The sequence below is a fragment of the Microcaecilia unicolor genome, chromosome 2, assembly GCF_901765095.1.
Source record: "Microcaecilia unicolor chromosome 2, aMicUni1.1, whole genome shotgun sequence".
Taxonomy (NCBI): Eukaryota; Metazoa; Chordata; class Amphibia; order Gymnophiona; family Siphonopidae; genus Microcaecilia; species Microcaecilia unicolor.
The window spans coordinates 195388774-195403427 of NC_044032.1; the positions used below are offsets into that span (position 1 = coordinate 195388774).

General features: G+C 43.1%; 1 protein-coding gene across 4 annotated transcripts in view; it reads right to left on the reverse strand.

The window, feature by feature from the left end:
• The window catches only part of SYK (spleen associated tyrosine kinase), a 240231-nt gene that overhangs the window by 110661 nt on the left and 114916 nt on the right, over positions 1-14654 (reverse strand). For all 4 annotated transcript variants that reach the window (XM_030193604.1, XM_030193603.1, XM_030193605.1 and 1 more), the window contains one exon: positions 13585-14035. In XM_030193604.1, the coding sequence (XP_030049464.1) occupies positions 13585-13986 (402 nt within the window). In that variant the 5' untranslated portion in view covers positions 13987-14035. The remainder of the gene's footprint in view (positions 1-13584; positions 14036-14654) is intronic.

Sequence of the window (14654 nt, forward strand, 5' to 3'; positions counted from 1 at the left end):
TAAGAAATAACAGTGACAGTGGATACCAGGCTCTATGACAGCTTCAGCTATTTTGGAAATTCCTAACAGAGTAGCAAGCAAGTGTAAGGAGTAGCCTAGAGGTCAATGCAGTGGACTTTCAACAACAGGACCCAGGTGTAACTCCCCAGTTAACTCTTATTTACATACAAATATGTAAGCCCTCCAAGAATATAGAAATATATACTGCACCTGAATTTACAAGACACCTGCACGCATGATGGCTATTGTAGTGGTGCATCTTCAGGTACTGCAGGTTTTTTTCTGTTCTTGGGGAGCTCAAAAAAACATATAAAAGAATTAAGGTGGGATTTGTACCTGGATCCTATTATTTAAAGTCCACTGCATTCTGACTACTAGGCTACCTCTGCTCTGCAGGGTTGTTTTTCCTGTTGGAAAATGGACTTTTTTTGTGGACGTTATGAGCAAGACATCCCAATTTCTGATGAACATTCTTTCGAAAGTGCTCCTCTACATCATGTTGTCATTAGCATGAAGTAACTGTAGGGAGTAAACAAGAGAGCACTTACCGCTTCCTATTTAGGAGGTACGATATGCTCCCACATTAAAAGCAGGATTTTGTATATGGCACGTAAAAAATCGTCGCTGAAAAAGGCACTATTCTATAAGCTGTGCTTAAGGTTAGATGCAGTTTATAGAATAGTGCTTATGCCCAGGAATCACGCCTAACTTTAGGCGCGACTATTTGCACTAACTTAAACATGATGCAAATATATGCACCTAAATTAGGTACGCATCCCCCGTATTCTATAACAATGCATGTAAATGCTAGGAACCCCAAAATTCTGCCCATGACCCTCCCATTTCTGTATCCCTTTTTAAAAAACTCACGTGTAAAACTTAGGTGCAGTTTCCACGCCTAAATTTACGTGCATACATTCTAATTAAATCTAATTAGTACAAACAGTTGCTTGTTAAAAAGCCACTAATTAGCTTGCTATTCAATTAAATTCTGTGCACAATTTTTGGTGACTTTTATATTATTAGTGGAGTAAGAGATGTAGTTATCAATGTGGGATACCATTAAGATGTGTTAATTTACCACTAACTTGTGCTGTTTTAGCACAAGTCCCATTTTATGCAGTGCAACCCAGTTATAAATAACTTGGATTAACAGTAAAATAACACATCTTAACAGTAGCCCACATTGATAACTGTATCCCTGGGGGGGGGGGGGGGGGGGGAATCATCAATATGGGCTACCAATAAGATGGGTTATTTTATTTATGTATTTATTTATTTATTTATTTATTTATTGCATTTGTATCCCACATTATCCCACCTTTTTGCAGGATCAATGTGGCTTACATTATGCCGTAATGGCGATCGCCAATTCCGGAATGAGAAATACAAAGTAGTGTTGCATTAAAGTTCATAAATGTTAAAGTACATTATAAGGTAAGTTAGATAAACAGTTTATTTCAAGTATAAGAGATAAGGGAGCAAAGCGTTAATGTTCATTGGTGACAAATTGATTGAAGCAATCAGGAGTAGAGAATACAGTTTTATCTGGTTCTAATAGAGTTTAGATGTTAGGTCATTGATGATGGGTCATTATGGTATGTCTTCTTAAACAGGTTGGTCTTTAGTAACTTCCAGAAAGCTGTTAAGTCGTGCATTGTTTTTAAGGCCTTTGGTAATGCATTCCACAGTTGTGTGATGATTTTACTGTTATTCCTGGTTATTAGTAACTAGGTCTCATTCCATAAAATGTGTTCCCTGTGCTAAAATAACATGTGTTAATGGTAAAATAATACATCTTACCAGTAGCCCATGTTGATAACTACATTCCTAAATGTAGATGCAACGATTGGTGCCATATCTATACCTGCAAGAACATGCACAGTTTACAGTAAGCTGCCTTTATAAATATTAGCCTTGCCTATGACCCACCAGAGTGCCCCTGACAATGACATGCTATGCCATTTGAGCACGTAATAGAGCAGTGATTAGAGGTGATGCTGACATTCATGTGGGTAAGTGCACACTTACCCGCATGAATGGCGATATTCTATAAATGTATGCACACATTTGTCATGGAAATTTAAGCAACATTATAGAATGAGGTGGTAATGGGCAGAGCTTCATTCTTTAACAGGCACTAAATGCCAAAGCTATGCCTAAGCATTATTCTGTATATAATGCATATTTGAGTGGGAGTACATGCATGGGTGGAGCCTCAGTGGAGCACAGGTGGGGCTCATGCTATTGCATTGAACATAGAATAAGTTATAACATATCGCCAGCAGTTAGACACGAACAAATACCATAGAAGCCAACTTTTCAAATTATTGGGGGTGCTAAGCCCAATGGAAATTACCCCTTCCTGGACACATACAAGGAATTTTCTCAATATTGGGGGTGCTCAAGCACCCACAGCACCCACAGAGTCGGCTCCAATGAATACAGCTGCTGTATGGCTGGCTCTGTTCCAGGGGCGTAGCTACGGGTGGGCCTGGGTGGGCCCAGGCCCACCCAATCTTGGCTCAGGCCCGCCCAGTTAGGCGCTGAAGTATACTAAAGCCTTTCTGCCATGCCTCAGCCACCTCCCACCTGCTTTTAGGCAGCGGCAGCTCTCCCAATCCTTCTGCTCCCGCCTAGGCTCCTACCTGCCTGTCAAATGCAGTGGCGGACCGCCCCGGGTGCAATCAATGGGGGGGGGGGGGGGTTCTGCTCCATCGGTCCTCGCTCACTGCGTCTCCTCCTAGCGCCGCGGCTTCTCGCGAGACTCCCGACTGTAACTCTCCTTCGTCAACACCTTCCTCCTGGCCTCTGCCCTGCTCGTGCGCCTTCCTGCCACTGCGCCTGCGCGTGAGTGAAGTCTCCTCTCCTCCGGGTGGCTGGCTCCGCGTCCGCTCCTCTTCTCTCCATCCCAGTTCATGCGCTGCCAGCCTGCTGTTTGTTTCAGCTTCTGGCTGCTGGCTGTGTCACGGGCGCGGCTCCTCCGCGCTGTGCTGGCTCATGGGTGATGGTTGACTTCGCTGGATGCGATCAGCCTCATCGATTCCCCCCCCCCCCAGCAGCACTTTCCTGCAGCCCCACACAACAGGCACATAAGCCTGCACAGTGCTCTGCACCACCTGCCACCATTCGCAAGCAGCTGTCCAGGTAAAATAAATATATTTTTACATTTTATTTTTTAACGTGTACAGGATGTAATCAAAATGCTGGCTGGTGGTGGGCTTCTGCGTGGGTGTGAGCTCCTCACTGCCTAGGGCAAAAAAAAAGTTATATGTAATCATTAAATATGACTTTTTTTTGCCCTAGGCAGTGAAGAGCTCATCCCCACCCAGAAACCCACCAACAATAAATTTGAATATTAGCTAGGTTAACATTTTTAAAAAAGGTTGTCTATTTCTCATGTTGGTGGGTTTTTGGGTTGGGATGGGCTCTGCAGTGCCCAGGACATTAAAAAAAAAGTCTTATATTTAATGGGGATGTGTAGGGGGTAGGACAGGGCCGATACCTAGCTATGGAATGGATGGTGGGGAAAGGAAGGGCTGATACTGGGCTACAGGGATAGATGTGGGGGGATGGGGTAAGGTAGCAAAGGGAAGGCATTATTTTGTAGTATCCCAAGAAACACTACTCATACTTATATACATAGTGCCCACCCACATTAGCTCTGGGCCCACCCAAAATGTCAGGTCTGGCTACGCCACTGCTCTGTTCCCTCTAAGCTGAGTGGCGGTCCTCCAACTGCATTGTTGCCAGTATGGAGTGGTGCTCAATACTGTGCTTTCAGTTGCTAGAGAAAAAGTGCCCTGGAGTCAGTGGTGTGCTGGAGCCGGCTCGCACTGGCTCACAAGACTCTTGAGAGCCGGTTGTTCTGGCAGGGCGAGTCAGCTCTCCCCCTCCCCCCCAAAACTAAAAGGTCCCAGGCTCCAGCACATACCTGAAAAAGGCAGCCACCCTGGTGGTCCAGTGGATTCTTTGGGGCAGGAAAGATCCTCAGTGTTTCCTGCCCGCTGCCGGCGCTGACCCTCCCGCTGCCGGATCACTCTTTAAAAATGGCCACTGAGACTTCCAGCGGCGGCCTCGCAAGACTTCCACTGAAGTCTTGGAGGCCACCCTTGTAAGTCTTGGCAGCCATTTTAAAGAACGATGTGGCAGCAGGAGAGTCAGCGCCGGCAGCTGGCAAGAAAGACTGGGAATCTTTCCTGCCCCAAAGAATCCACTAGACCACCAGGGTGGCTGCCTTGAGGTATGTGCTGGGACCCTGTGGCTCGGGGAAGTAAGTCTGGAATAGGTTGGGTGGGTGAGGTGGGGTAGGGACCGGACCGTGGGGAGGATACTGTTAAAAAAAAAAGTTGCATTTTCAAACATGCCAGCTTGTGCATTGGATGCACACAGAGGAAGTATAATGAAGAAATAATTTTTCACCGAGGGAGCGGGGAGGAGGTCTGGGTGAGGTGGGGATGGGACCTACTGACCGACCATCTGACCGTGGGGAGGATACTATAAAAAAATGTGTATTTTTCAAACATGCCGTCTTGTGCAGCATACGGATATACACAGATGAAGTATAATAAGGGAATAACTTTTCATAGGAAGAGTAGTAATTTGTCATAAATAATAATTGGTGTGCCATTTGGAGGGGCTGGTTATAAGGACACCCTAACCCTGTTATATTGGAGCAGAGATTTTTTTTTTCTCCTGGTAAGGGGCTTCTAAAATAGACATCATGTTATGAGAATCAGGTGCTCAGCATTCAGAGTTTCAATCTATTTATTTACTTATTTATGGCACTCTATCCCACATTAAACATGAATTAGATTGGAACCTGGGAGCATCTACATTTTTTTTCCTGGAGAGAGTAATGCATTGCCCCCTCCCCCTCTCCCCGGTATAGCCAGCTCTGCAATTTGGTTAAAGGGGAGCCAACATTCAAAGCAGTTTACATATATTCAGGTACTTATTTTGTACCAGGGGCAATGGAGGGTTAAGTGACTTACCCAGAGTCACAAGGAGCTGCAGTGGGAATTGAACTCAGTTCCCTAGGATCAAAGTCCACTGTACTAACCACTAGGCTACTAAGGGGAGCCAACTCTAAGAGTACATTCTAGGTTGTGCCACATAGCACTCAAGGGTAAAGCGGAGCCAATTATGGGAATACACAAGGCTGGTCACACAGTACTCAAGGGTAAAGCGGAGCCAATTATGGGAATACACAAGGCTGTGCCACAGAGTCAAATAACAGACACTAGAGACAAAGGGAAAAGTAAGCAAACAGGGAAAGCTGTTTTTACATACACAGATCAGATAAGGAGCAATGTTCACAAGAATCAGGAGACAAACACAGCAACGAGTTAAAACAGGCTAAAGGGAAGGGCTGCTTCTACAACACATCAGAAAGAAGCAGGGCTTACACTGCAGTCAAAGGTTTAAAGCAAACAAAGGGAAAAACAAACAATGTTCTTACCAGAACTCAGTCAGGAAAGGAAAGGCAGGCAGAGACAGTACACCCAGCTGCACAGGAGCAAGGTAATCAAGGAAAGCAGCTGGGCTGGCAGCAACTGGCTCTCTGTACAGTGAAAGGTAACAAGGGAAACCACACAAGGAAACAAAACAGGTTTAAGCTAGAGAGCCTAGATAACAAGAAAGGAATCTATTCAGGTTCAAACCAGAACCACACACATGAAAACAGAAAAGGCTTAAGCTTGGAAGCAAAGTTAACAGGCTAGTAATCCATACAGGTTTAAAACAGAACAACCCACATAGAGAAACAGAAGAGGTCTATGCTTGAGTGCAAACCTAACAGGGAAGTAATCTATATAGATTCAAATCAAAACCACTCACACAGGGCTCAAGGCTGTGCCCAAAGCCACAGCATAACAAGAAGACCAGTTCCCTCAGAATCAAACAACAGTACAACAAGAAAAAGGAAAATAGACCTGTTGCAAAGGCAACGCAGGAAAGTTCCCTGGGTCCTTATAAAAGAGAAGGCTGATGATGTCATAAGTAGGAAATGAAAAAGAAGCAGGGAGACCAAAGCAAGGCTTGGCTTCAGGGACACCAAAGCTAGGCTTGGCTAACAGGAAGAACAACAACAGGAAAAAAGGCAGACTGTAGAGGTCACAGAGCTAGATACAGAGAAACAGTAGGTCTGAACATAAGGGCACAGCCACAACCATGACATACACTAGTATTCTATAAAGGAAAGAAGGCATCTACATTTCTTTATACCTAGCAGGCATCTTCTGGATGCTTAATTATAGATCCCAGTTATAGAATTACCCTCTATAAGCTAAAATTGTGAATGGTTTTTCCACATATATGCCATTTCTGGATTCTTGGACTGATTTGGGGGAAGAGTGGGATGAATTTTCAGCAGTGATTGAGGAAATGTCATCCAATAGGGTCAGTAGGAGATGTTTGTTCCCCTAGTAAATTGGAGGCAATTGAGAACTTTACTGTTCCCGAATTGGTTAAGATTGTTATTTTACTTTTAAAGAGTGAGCATTTCCCAGTGGGTTAAAACTTGCCATGGTGTGTCGTGTTAAAGAATTCTACAGTGGGGAGTGATGCACTGACTAATTATTGCCCCATTTCTACATTACCAATATTGGCAAAGGTATTGGAACAATCTGTTTATGATCAACTGGACAATTTTCTGTTAGCTAATTCCTTGATTGATCCTTTTCAATATGGTTTCCACAAGGCCCATAGCATGAAGTCACTGATAGCAGCTACCATAGATGAGATACGCCTTGGATTAGATAGACATATTAATTTGGGGGGGGGGGGGGGGGTGATAGCTCTGTAGCATTTGATACTCTGGATCATAATATTTTGATTCAGGAGTTGGATGCTTATGGCTTTATGGGAACTCTATTGCAGTGGTCTAAGTCATTTTTGAGCAATAGGAAAGCAATTGAACACATGGGTGATGCAGTTTCGGTTGTACAACTCATGCATGCAGGGGTGCCACAAGGATCAGCATTGTCAGCAATATTATTTATTATTTATCTATGTCCTTTGTGTTGGTTGTTGCAGTCTTTGTGTGTCTCATATCGAGTTAATGCTGATGGCATTTCATTTTTTTCCCTTGCTGATTTCTGATCTAGATGTGGCACCTAACCTGCAGGTAGTCATTGATGCTATACTTGGTTGATTAACTTAGAATAGATTAAAATTGACTGTTGAGAAAACTGAGTTAATATTTTTTTTTCTCCAAATATTTTATTAATTTTCAAAGAATACAAATAACAGGAAAACAATGATGGAAAAACATAGGAAGCAAGAAACACAACAGGTGGGAAAGGAAAAAAAAAAAGAGAAAGGAAAGAAGAGAAAAAAGGAGGGGAAAGCATCCAGGTGTTTAACAAATAAGTCCTTTGTACTGGTTTAAGGTGTGGCCTGAATAGTTTGGAGGTAGTTGTCCAAAATAGACCAAATTTTTTTCTTAGATACTATCATCCGACTTTTCGCCACCATGGCGAGCTCAAACTTCTGATGCTGCAGGACTGTATTCCACCAGAAATGAATATTCAGCAACTGTGCGTTTTTCCAGTTTTGCAAAATATGCCGTTGAGCAATAGTGAGGAGAATGTCCAATAGTTTTGATTGCGGGGAGGTCAAATCAAAAGTTGCATGAACGGACTTAAAAATTACAATTGAATAAGTCAAGTCATCAGTTATGGGCAAATGTTTTTGTATAATATTCCAAACAGCCTTCCAGAATTGAAAGATCGGAGGACACTCATATAGCATATGAGAGAAAGTACCCACTTGCAGCAAACAGTGCCAACATTTGTCTGATGAGCTCAGGCCAGCAGTAGCAAGTTTTCGAGGAGTCCAATTGGTTTTATGATATAAAAAAAACATAGACTGCAAAACCGCTGCAGAGGAAAGAAGTTTCATAACTTTAGACCAGAAACAGAACCACATATTTTCATCTACCACAGACTCTGTATCAAGCTGCCAATTATGTTGAAGGGCAGTATTGAAGTTGTGTGTTGCGTTAATAAAAATTTTATAAATAGATGAAGCTGTGTGCCCAGCTAATACTAGTGTCTGGGCGTTGGCAAATAAAGAAGGCAGCTGAGATGACAATGATGCCAGCTCAACAGATGCCTTCACACTATGAGTAAGTTGCATCCATTGAAAGAACATAGTAGGAGGTAGAGAAAATTTGGATACCACCTCAGAAAAGGACCAAAAACTATTATCAGCATTAACAATATCAGACAGATAGAAGACTCCCTTATCTATCCACTCTTTCCAAAAGAATGGAGCCTTATTTATTAAGATATGCGGATTATACCGATTTTTAAGAAGGGTTCCAGAGGAGATCCGGGAAATTATAGACCGGTGAGTCTGACGTCGGTGCCGGGCAAGATGGTGGAGGCTATTATTAAGAATAAAATTGCAGAGCATATACAAAAACATGGACTGATGAGACAAAGTCAGCACGGATTTAGTGAAGGGAAGTCTTGCCTCACCAATCTAATGCATTTTTTTGAGGGGGTAAGCAAACATGTGGACAATGGGGAGCCGGTTGATATTGTATATCTGGATTTTCAGAAGGCGTTTGACAAAGTGCCGCACGAAAGACTCCTGAAGAAATTGCAGAGTCATGGAATCGGAGGTAGGGTATTATTATGGATTAAGAACTGGTTGAAAGATAGGAAGCAGAGAGTAGGATTGCGTGGCCAGTATTCTCAGTGGAGGAGGGTAGTTAGTGGGGTCCCGCAGGGGTCTGTACTGGGTCCGTTGCTTTTTAATGTATTTATAAATGACCTAGAGATGGGAATAACTAGTGAGGTAATTAAATTCGCCGATGACACAAAATTATTCAGGGTCGTCAAGTCGCAGGAGGAATGTGAACGATTACAGGAGGACCTTGCGAGACTGGGAGAATGGGCGTGCAAGTGGCAGATGAAGTTCAATGTTGACAAGTGCAAAGTGATGCATGTGGGTAAGAGGAACCCGAATTATAGCTACGTCTTGCAAGGTTCCGCGTTAGGAGTTACGGATCAAGAAAGGGATCTGGGTGTCGTCGTCGATGTTACGCTGAAACCTTCTGCTCAGTGTGCTGCTGCGGCTAGGAAAGCGAATAGAATGTTGGGTGTTATTAGGAAGGGTATGGAGTCCAGGTGTGCGGATGTTATAATGCCGTTGTATCGCTCCATGGTGCGACCGCACCTGGAGTATTGTGTTCAGTACTGGTCTCCGTATCTCAAAAAGATATAGTAGAATTAGAAAAGGTACAGCGAAGGGCGACGAAAATGATAGTGGGGATGGGACGACTTTCCTACGAAGAGAGGCTGAGAAGGCTAGGGCTTTTCAGCTTGGAGAAGAGACGGCTGAGGGGAGATATGATAGAAGTGTATAAAATAATGAGTGGAATGGATCGGGTGGATGTGAAGCGACTGTTCACGCTATCCAAAAATACTAGGACTAGAGGGCATGAGTTGAAGCTACAGTGTGGTAAATTTAAAACGAATCGGAGAAAATTTTTCTTCACCCAACGTGTAATTAGACTCTGGAATTCGTTGCCGGAGAACGTGGTACGGGCGGTTAGCTTGACGGAGTTTAAAAAGGGGTTAGATAGATTCCTAAAGGACAAGTCCATAGACCGCTATTAAATGGACTTGGAAAAATTCCGCATTTTTAGGTATAACTTGTCTGGAATGTTTTTACGTTTGGGGAGCGTGCCAGGTGCCCTTGACCTGGATTGGCCACTGTCGGTGACAGGATGCTGGGCTAGATGGACCTTTGGTCTTTCCCAGTATGGCACTACTTATGTACTTATGTACTTATGACTGATGTGATGACTTACTGAGAGGTATTGCTTGAAATTTGTCGAGGTCCAATAAACATTTGACCGTGGAGACTATAATCTGATTAACTCTATGTGATGGAAATGAAGAAGCAGTAAGAAGAAGCGGTAAAGTGAGAAGAGCTACCATGGCCTCCTCCAATTGCAGCCACATGGGCTTGTATTCAGAAGCGCGGAAGAACCATCTGCACCCCTGCTGTGAAATGTAAGATTTATGATAAGTGAGGAAGTCGGGAAATAAAACTCCGCCTTTTTCCCTGGTGCATTTAAGTTTCCTCAAAGCAATCTTTGGAGGCTTATTTGACCATAGAAAGGAAGATAATAATTTGTCAACTTGTGAGTAGAATGGAAGGGGGAAGACGATCGGAAGCATACTGAGGATATAATTAATTTTTGGAGATATCATCATTTTAATAGTTTCAAGCCGGCCCCACCAGGACAAGTGTAGAGGATGCCAGGAATGCAGCAAAGCTTTAAGGGTTTTCAAGATTAAGTCGGAGTTATGATGAATAGAATCTATGGAGTTGGCGTGCAATTCTATTCCTAAGTATTTAATTTTTGGGGTGGCCCACACCAAGATAAAAGACTGAGCTATATTCGGAAGCGCTAATGCGTTGAGAGGAAATAATTCCGTCTTCTGCTGATTTAATATATGTTGTTGCAGATTAAACAAAGTCTCAACCCAGCTGCGGAATTTGGGGATTTTGATGGATTCTGGTTTATCTTTTAAGCCACAAGTGCAACTATTAATTTGTAATTCATATTTTAAGCTGTGAATGTAGAGCAGGCTGAGGTCTTTGTTGCCTAGATCAGATTTTATGAGGGCTTTACAGGCAATAGTGTTAAGTGGGCTGGATTATTTTACTGTCATCTGCTTGGGGTTATCAGCCACTTGTATATAATTGTTTCAAATTGTACAGAACTCAGCAGTGCAATTATTATTTGGCCTACCAAGATCTGAACATGAACTGTCTTCCGCAATTTGGTACAATCATTGGTACTCAGTCGTCTAGATTATTGTAACTCACTCTACGCTGGCTGTAAAGAGCAAATACTTAAAAAACTCCAGACAGCCCAGAATACGGCAGACAGACTAATATTCGGCATACCAAAATACGAAAGCGCAAAACCCCTACGAGAAAAACTACACTGGCTCCCACTAAAAGAACGCATCATTTTCAAACTTTGCACCCTAGTCCATAAAATCATCCATGGTAACGCCCCAGCCTACATGTCAGACCTAATAGATCTACCACCCAGGAATGCAAAAAAATCTTCTCACACATTCCTTAATCTTCATCCTTCCAAGTGCAAGGGTCTGAAATACAAATCAATGCATGCATCTACCTTTTCCTATACGAGCACGCAGCTCTGGAACGCGCTGCCACGTAACCTGAGAACTGTCTATGAATTGACCAATTTCTGCAAACTATTGAAAACCTATCTCTTCGACAAGATATATCACAAAGATCAACATATTTAACTGTATAATCTTTAAAACTTCCAGAACTGTCTTATAATGTCTTTTTGCTTTAACACCATCATGTATTTCACCACCATGTAACACAAAACCCTCTGTAAACCAAATGTATATTCACTTCTATTTCCAGTATCCATGATGAATTGTAAGCCACATAGGGCCTGCAAAGAGGTGGGATAATGTGGGATATAAATGCAATAAATAAAATAAATAAATAAATAAATATTTGAAGCAATTGTGGTGGCTACCTGTAGGCTACCACATAAAATAAAAGATATTATTGATGATTCATTGTGCACTTTATCAAGAATCTCTTTATTTGGAAAATGCAGTGTAGTGGTATGTATCAGCATGACCGTTGCAGTCATCAATGGGACATGACCTTATTATGCCTCCATTGCAGCATTTGCTCTTGGATCAGAAAGGAAGGGTGTATTATCTGTTATTGGACCAATTGAATGGAACAAACTGATCTCTTAACTGGCATTTAAACTTATCCTAAGTGCCTCTTAGGCTAAACAATGAGTCTTGGTTGCTTATGTTTAAATGCCAGTTAAGAGATCAGTTGCTGTGCTGGCCTACTATGCGTCTACCTAATAAGGACTGTCCTGTATCTGTCTGGTGGTATCTTTGAACTATGCTGGCTGATATCGTTAATTGTTATACAGTTGAATTGTAGTTGGAGATGTGATGTGTATGTACATCTTTAAGTATGTTTTATTATGCTCCAACCTGGATAAGGGCAGATTAAAAATAATACATCTAAATCTGCAAAAGACTTATGTGAGAATGAGGGGCATAATTGAATGGCGCCGGCCATCTCTATGGGCGTCCATCTCTGGGGCCGGCTCCATAAGTGGGCGGAGTCAACTGTATTTTCGAAAAAGATGGGCAGCCATATTTTTCTTCGCTAATACGGTTGGGCCCAGCCAAATGTCAGAGCTGGCCGGCATCGGTTTTCGCAGATAATGAAAATTAATGCTGGTGATCTCAAACCCGGCCAAATCCAAGGCATTTGGTCGTGGGAGGAGTCAGCATTTGTAGTGTACTCGCCCCCCTCACATGTGAGGACACCAACCAGGCAGCCTAGGGGGCACTTCTAAAAATTGAAAAAAAAATAGCTCCCAGGTGCATAGCTCCCTTACCTTGGGTACTGAGCCCCCCAAATCCCCCCCCCCAAACCCACTCCCCACAACTCTACACCATTACCATAGCCCTAAGGGGTGAAGGGGGCACCTACATGTGGGTACAGTGGGTTTTGGGGGGGGGGGGTTGGAGGGCTCCCATTTACCACCACAAGTGTAACAGGTAGGGGGGGATGGGCCTGGGTCCACCTGCCTGAAGTGCACTGCACCCATTAAAAACTGCTCCAGAGACTTGCATACTGCTGTCAGGGAGCTGGGTATGACATTTGAGGCTGGCATAGAGGCTGGCAAAAAAGGTTTTTTTTGGGGGTGGGAGGGGGTTGGTGACCACTGGGGGAGTAAGGGGAGGTGATCCCCCGATTCCCTCCAGTGAGCATTTGGTCAGTTGGGGCTTCTTTTTGAAGCTTGGTCGTGGAAAAAAGGGACCAAGTAAAGCCGGCGAAATGCTCGTCAAGCCTGGCTTTTTTTTCCATTATCGGGCAAAGCCGGCCATCTCGTGAGCACGCCCCCGTACCACCCCTGTCCTGCCTTCACTACCCTACCGACACACCCCCTTGATGTTTCGCCAGCTCCGCGACGGAAATCAGTTGCATCTGGCCAAAATCGGCTTTCAATTATACCGATTTGGCCGGTTTCAGGAGATCACCAGCCATCTCCCGATTTGTGTTGGAAGATGGCCGGCGATCACTTTCGAAAATGAGCTGGAATGTGAATAATTTCAGTTTCTCAATGAAAAAAAACCTATCAGGCTGGAAGTCATTGTTGCACATCCCTAATATATATATATTATCAACCACAATTTCTAAGGTTACTGATGGGCTGCGAATAACAGGCTTGATTTATATTTTGTAGCAATATTTTCTTTGGCATCAATTTATGAAATTATATATTGCTTGTAAAGCTACAGTAATGACATTGGTAAAATTCAAACTTGTCAATTTGTTTTGAGACACTGTGACTGTGGTATGTTAACACAGCTAGCTTCTAGAAGCAATTGGTACCACAATAATACTAATATCTAGTTTAACACAAATTTTAAATGCATGTAAGAAAATATTGTGCAGCACTTAATTGAACAGTGTTATGATAACAGTGAAGAGACACTGAAGGCTGGTAAAGAGACTCATTGAAGTTACCTGCAAACTCCATATTTGCTTTACATATTCCCTGATCAAATTCTCTTTCAGATCTTCAAATGGTCCAATTTTTGGCTCCACTCCTATCGGTCGATTGGAAGGTTTCCTGAGCAGACAAACGAAACCATCCATCTCCTGAGTGTGATAGTTGCAAAGGTCATTGGGACTTGCATGCGACTTCCCTCCTGATATTGCATAAGTTCCATTGATTTCCCTCTCGATTGTGTAATGGTGGCTCTTCCTGTCACATGCCACAGACAAGGTAAAGCCACCAAGAGAGCTGCGACTCTGACGCAACAGATACAGCCCATTGCTCATTCCCCCTTGTTGGAGATATTCTTCTGCTTCCTCACGTGTAATGTTGCCATAGAAGAAGGACAAGTGATTAGCAATGTCTGCCATTCTGGTAGGAAGACTTTCCCTCTTAGCTCGGTGGTTCAAAGTAGTTCACCTGAGAGCAAAAAGAAGAAAAATGAAGCATGCCTTGTGAAAGAAACGTCAATATGGACAATAAAAGTTCACAGTAAGGGCTGGACAAAAGGTTCATTGTCAGTGATGCATGCTGGCATGTGAGTCTGATGCAAAGCCCACCTTCTATTCCCCAGGATGGCCATAGCTGTAAGAAAGACTTTTGGAGACCACAGGCCTTACCCACCATTCTGATTAATAGCAACTAGGAGGGTAATTTTATAACAAGTTGCCTAGCCTGTGAGGCCAGCACCTACATATGTTAAACCGATTTTCAAAGGGAAAACGCTATGTGCATGTACATTCCCTTTGAAAAGTATCCCAGAGAAAATACTCACTAAGAGGGTCTTTTACTAAAGCTTAGCTCGAGTTATCTGCAGCAGGGCCCATAGGAATAAAATGGGCCCTGCTGCAGGTAACTGTTTAGTATATACTAAGGGAGGCTATCATATGGTAAAACTTGGGCTTTTATCACTCCTTAATTCATCACAGGACTGAGTAACCTATGGTAACTCAGTATCGAAGGTACTCCCAAGGTACACGAATAAGAATGTTTGTATCAACTTCACAAGCAGTGTTATTCACACTGCCCTTGAACATCA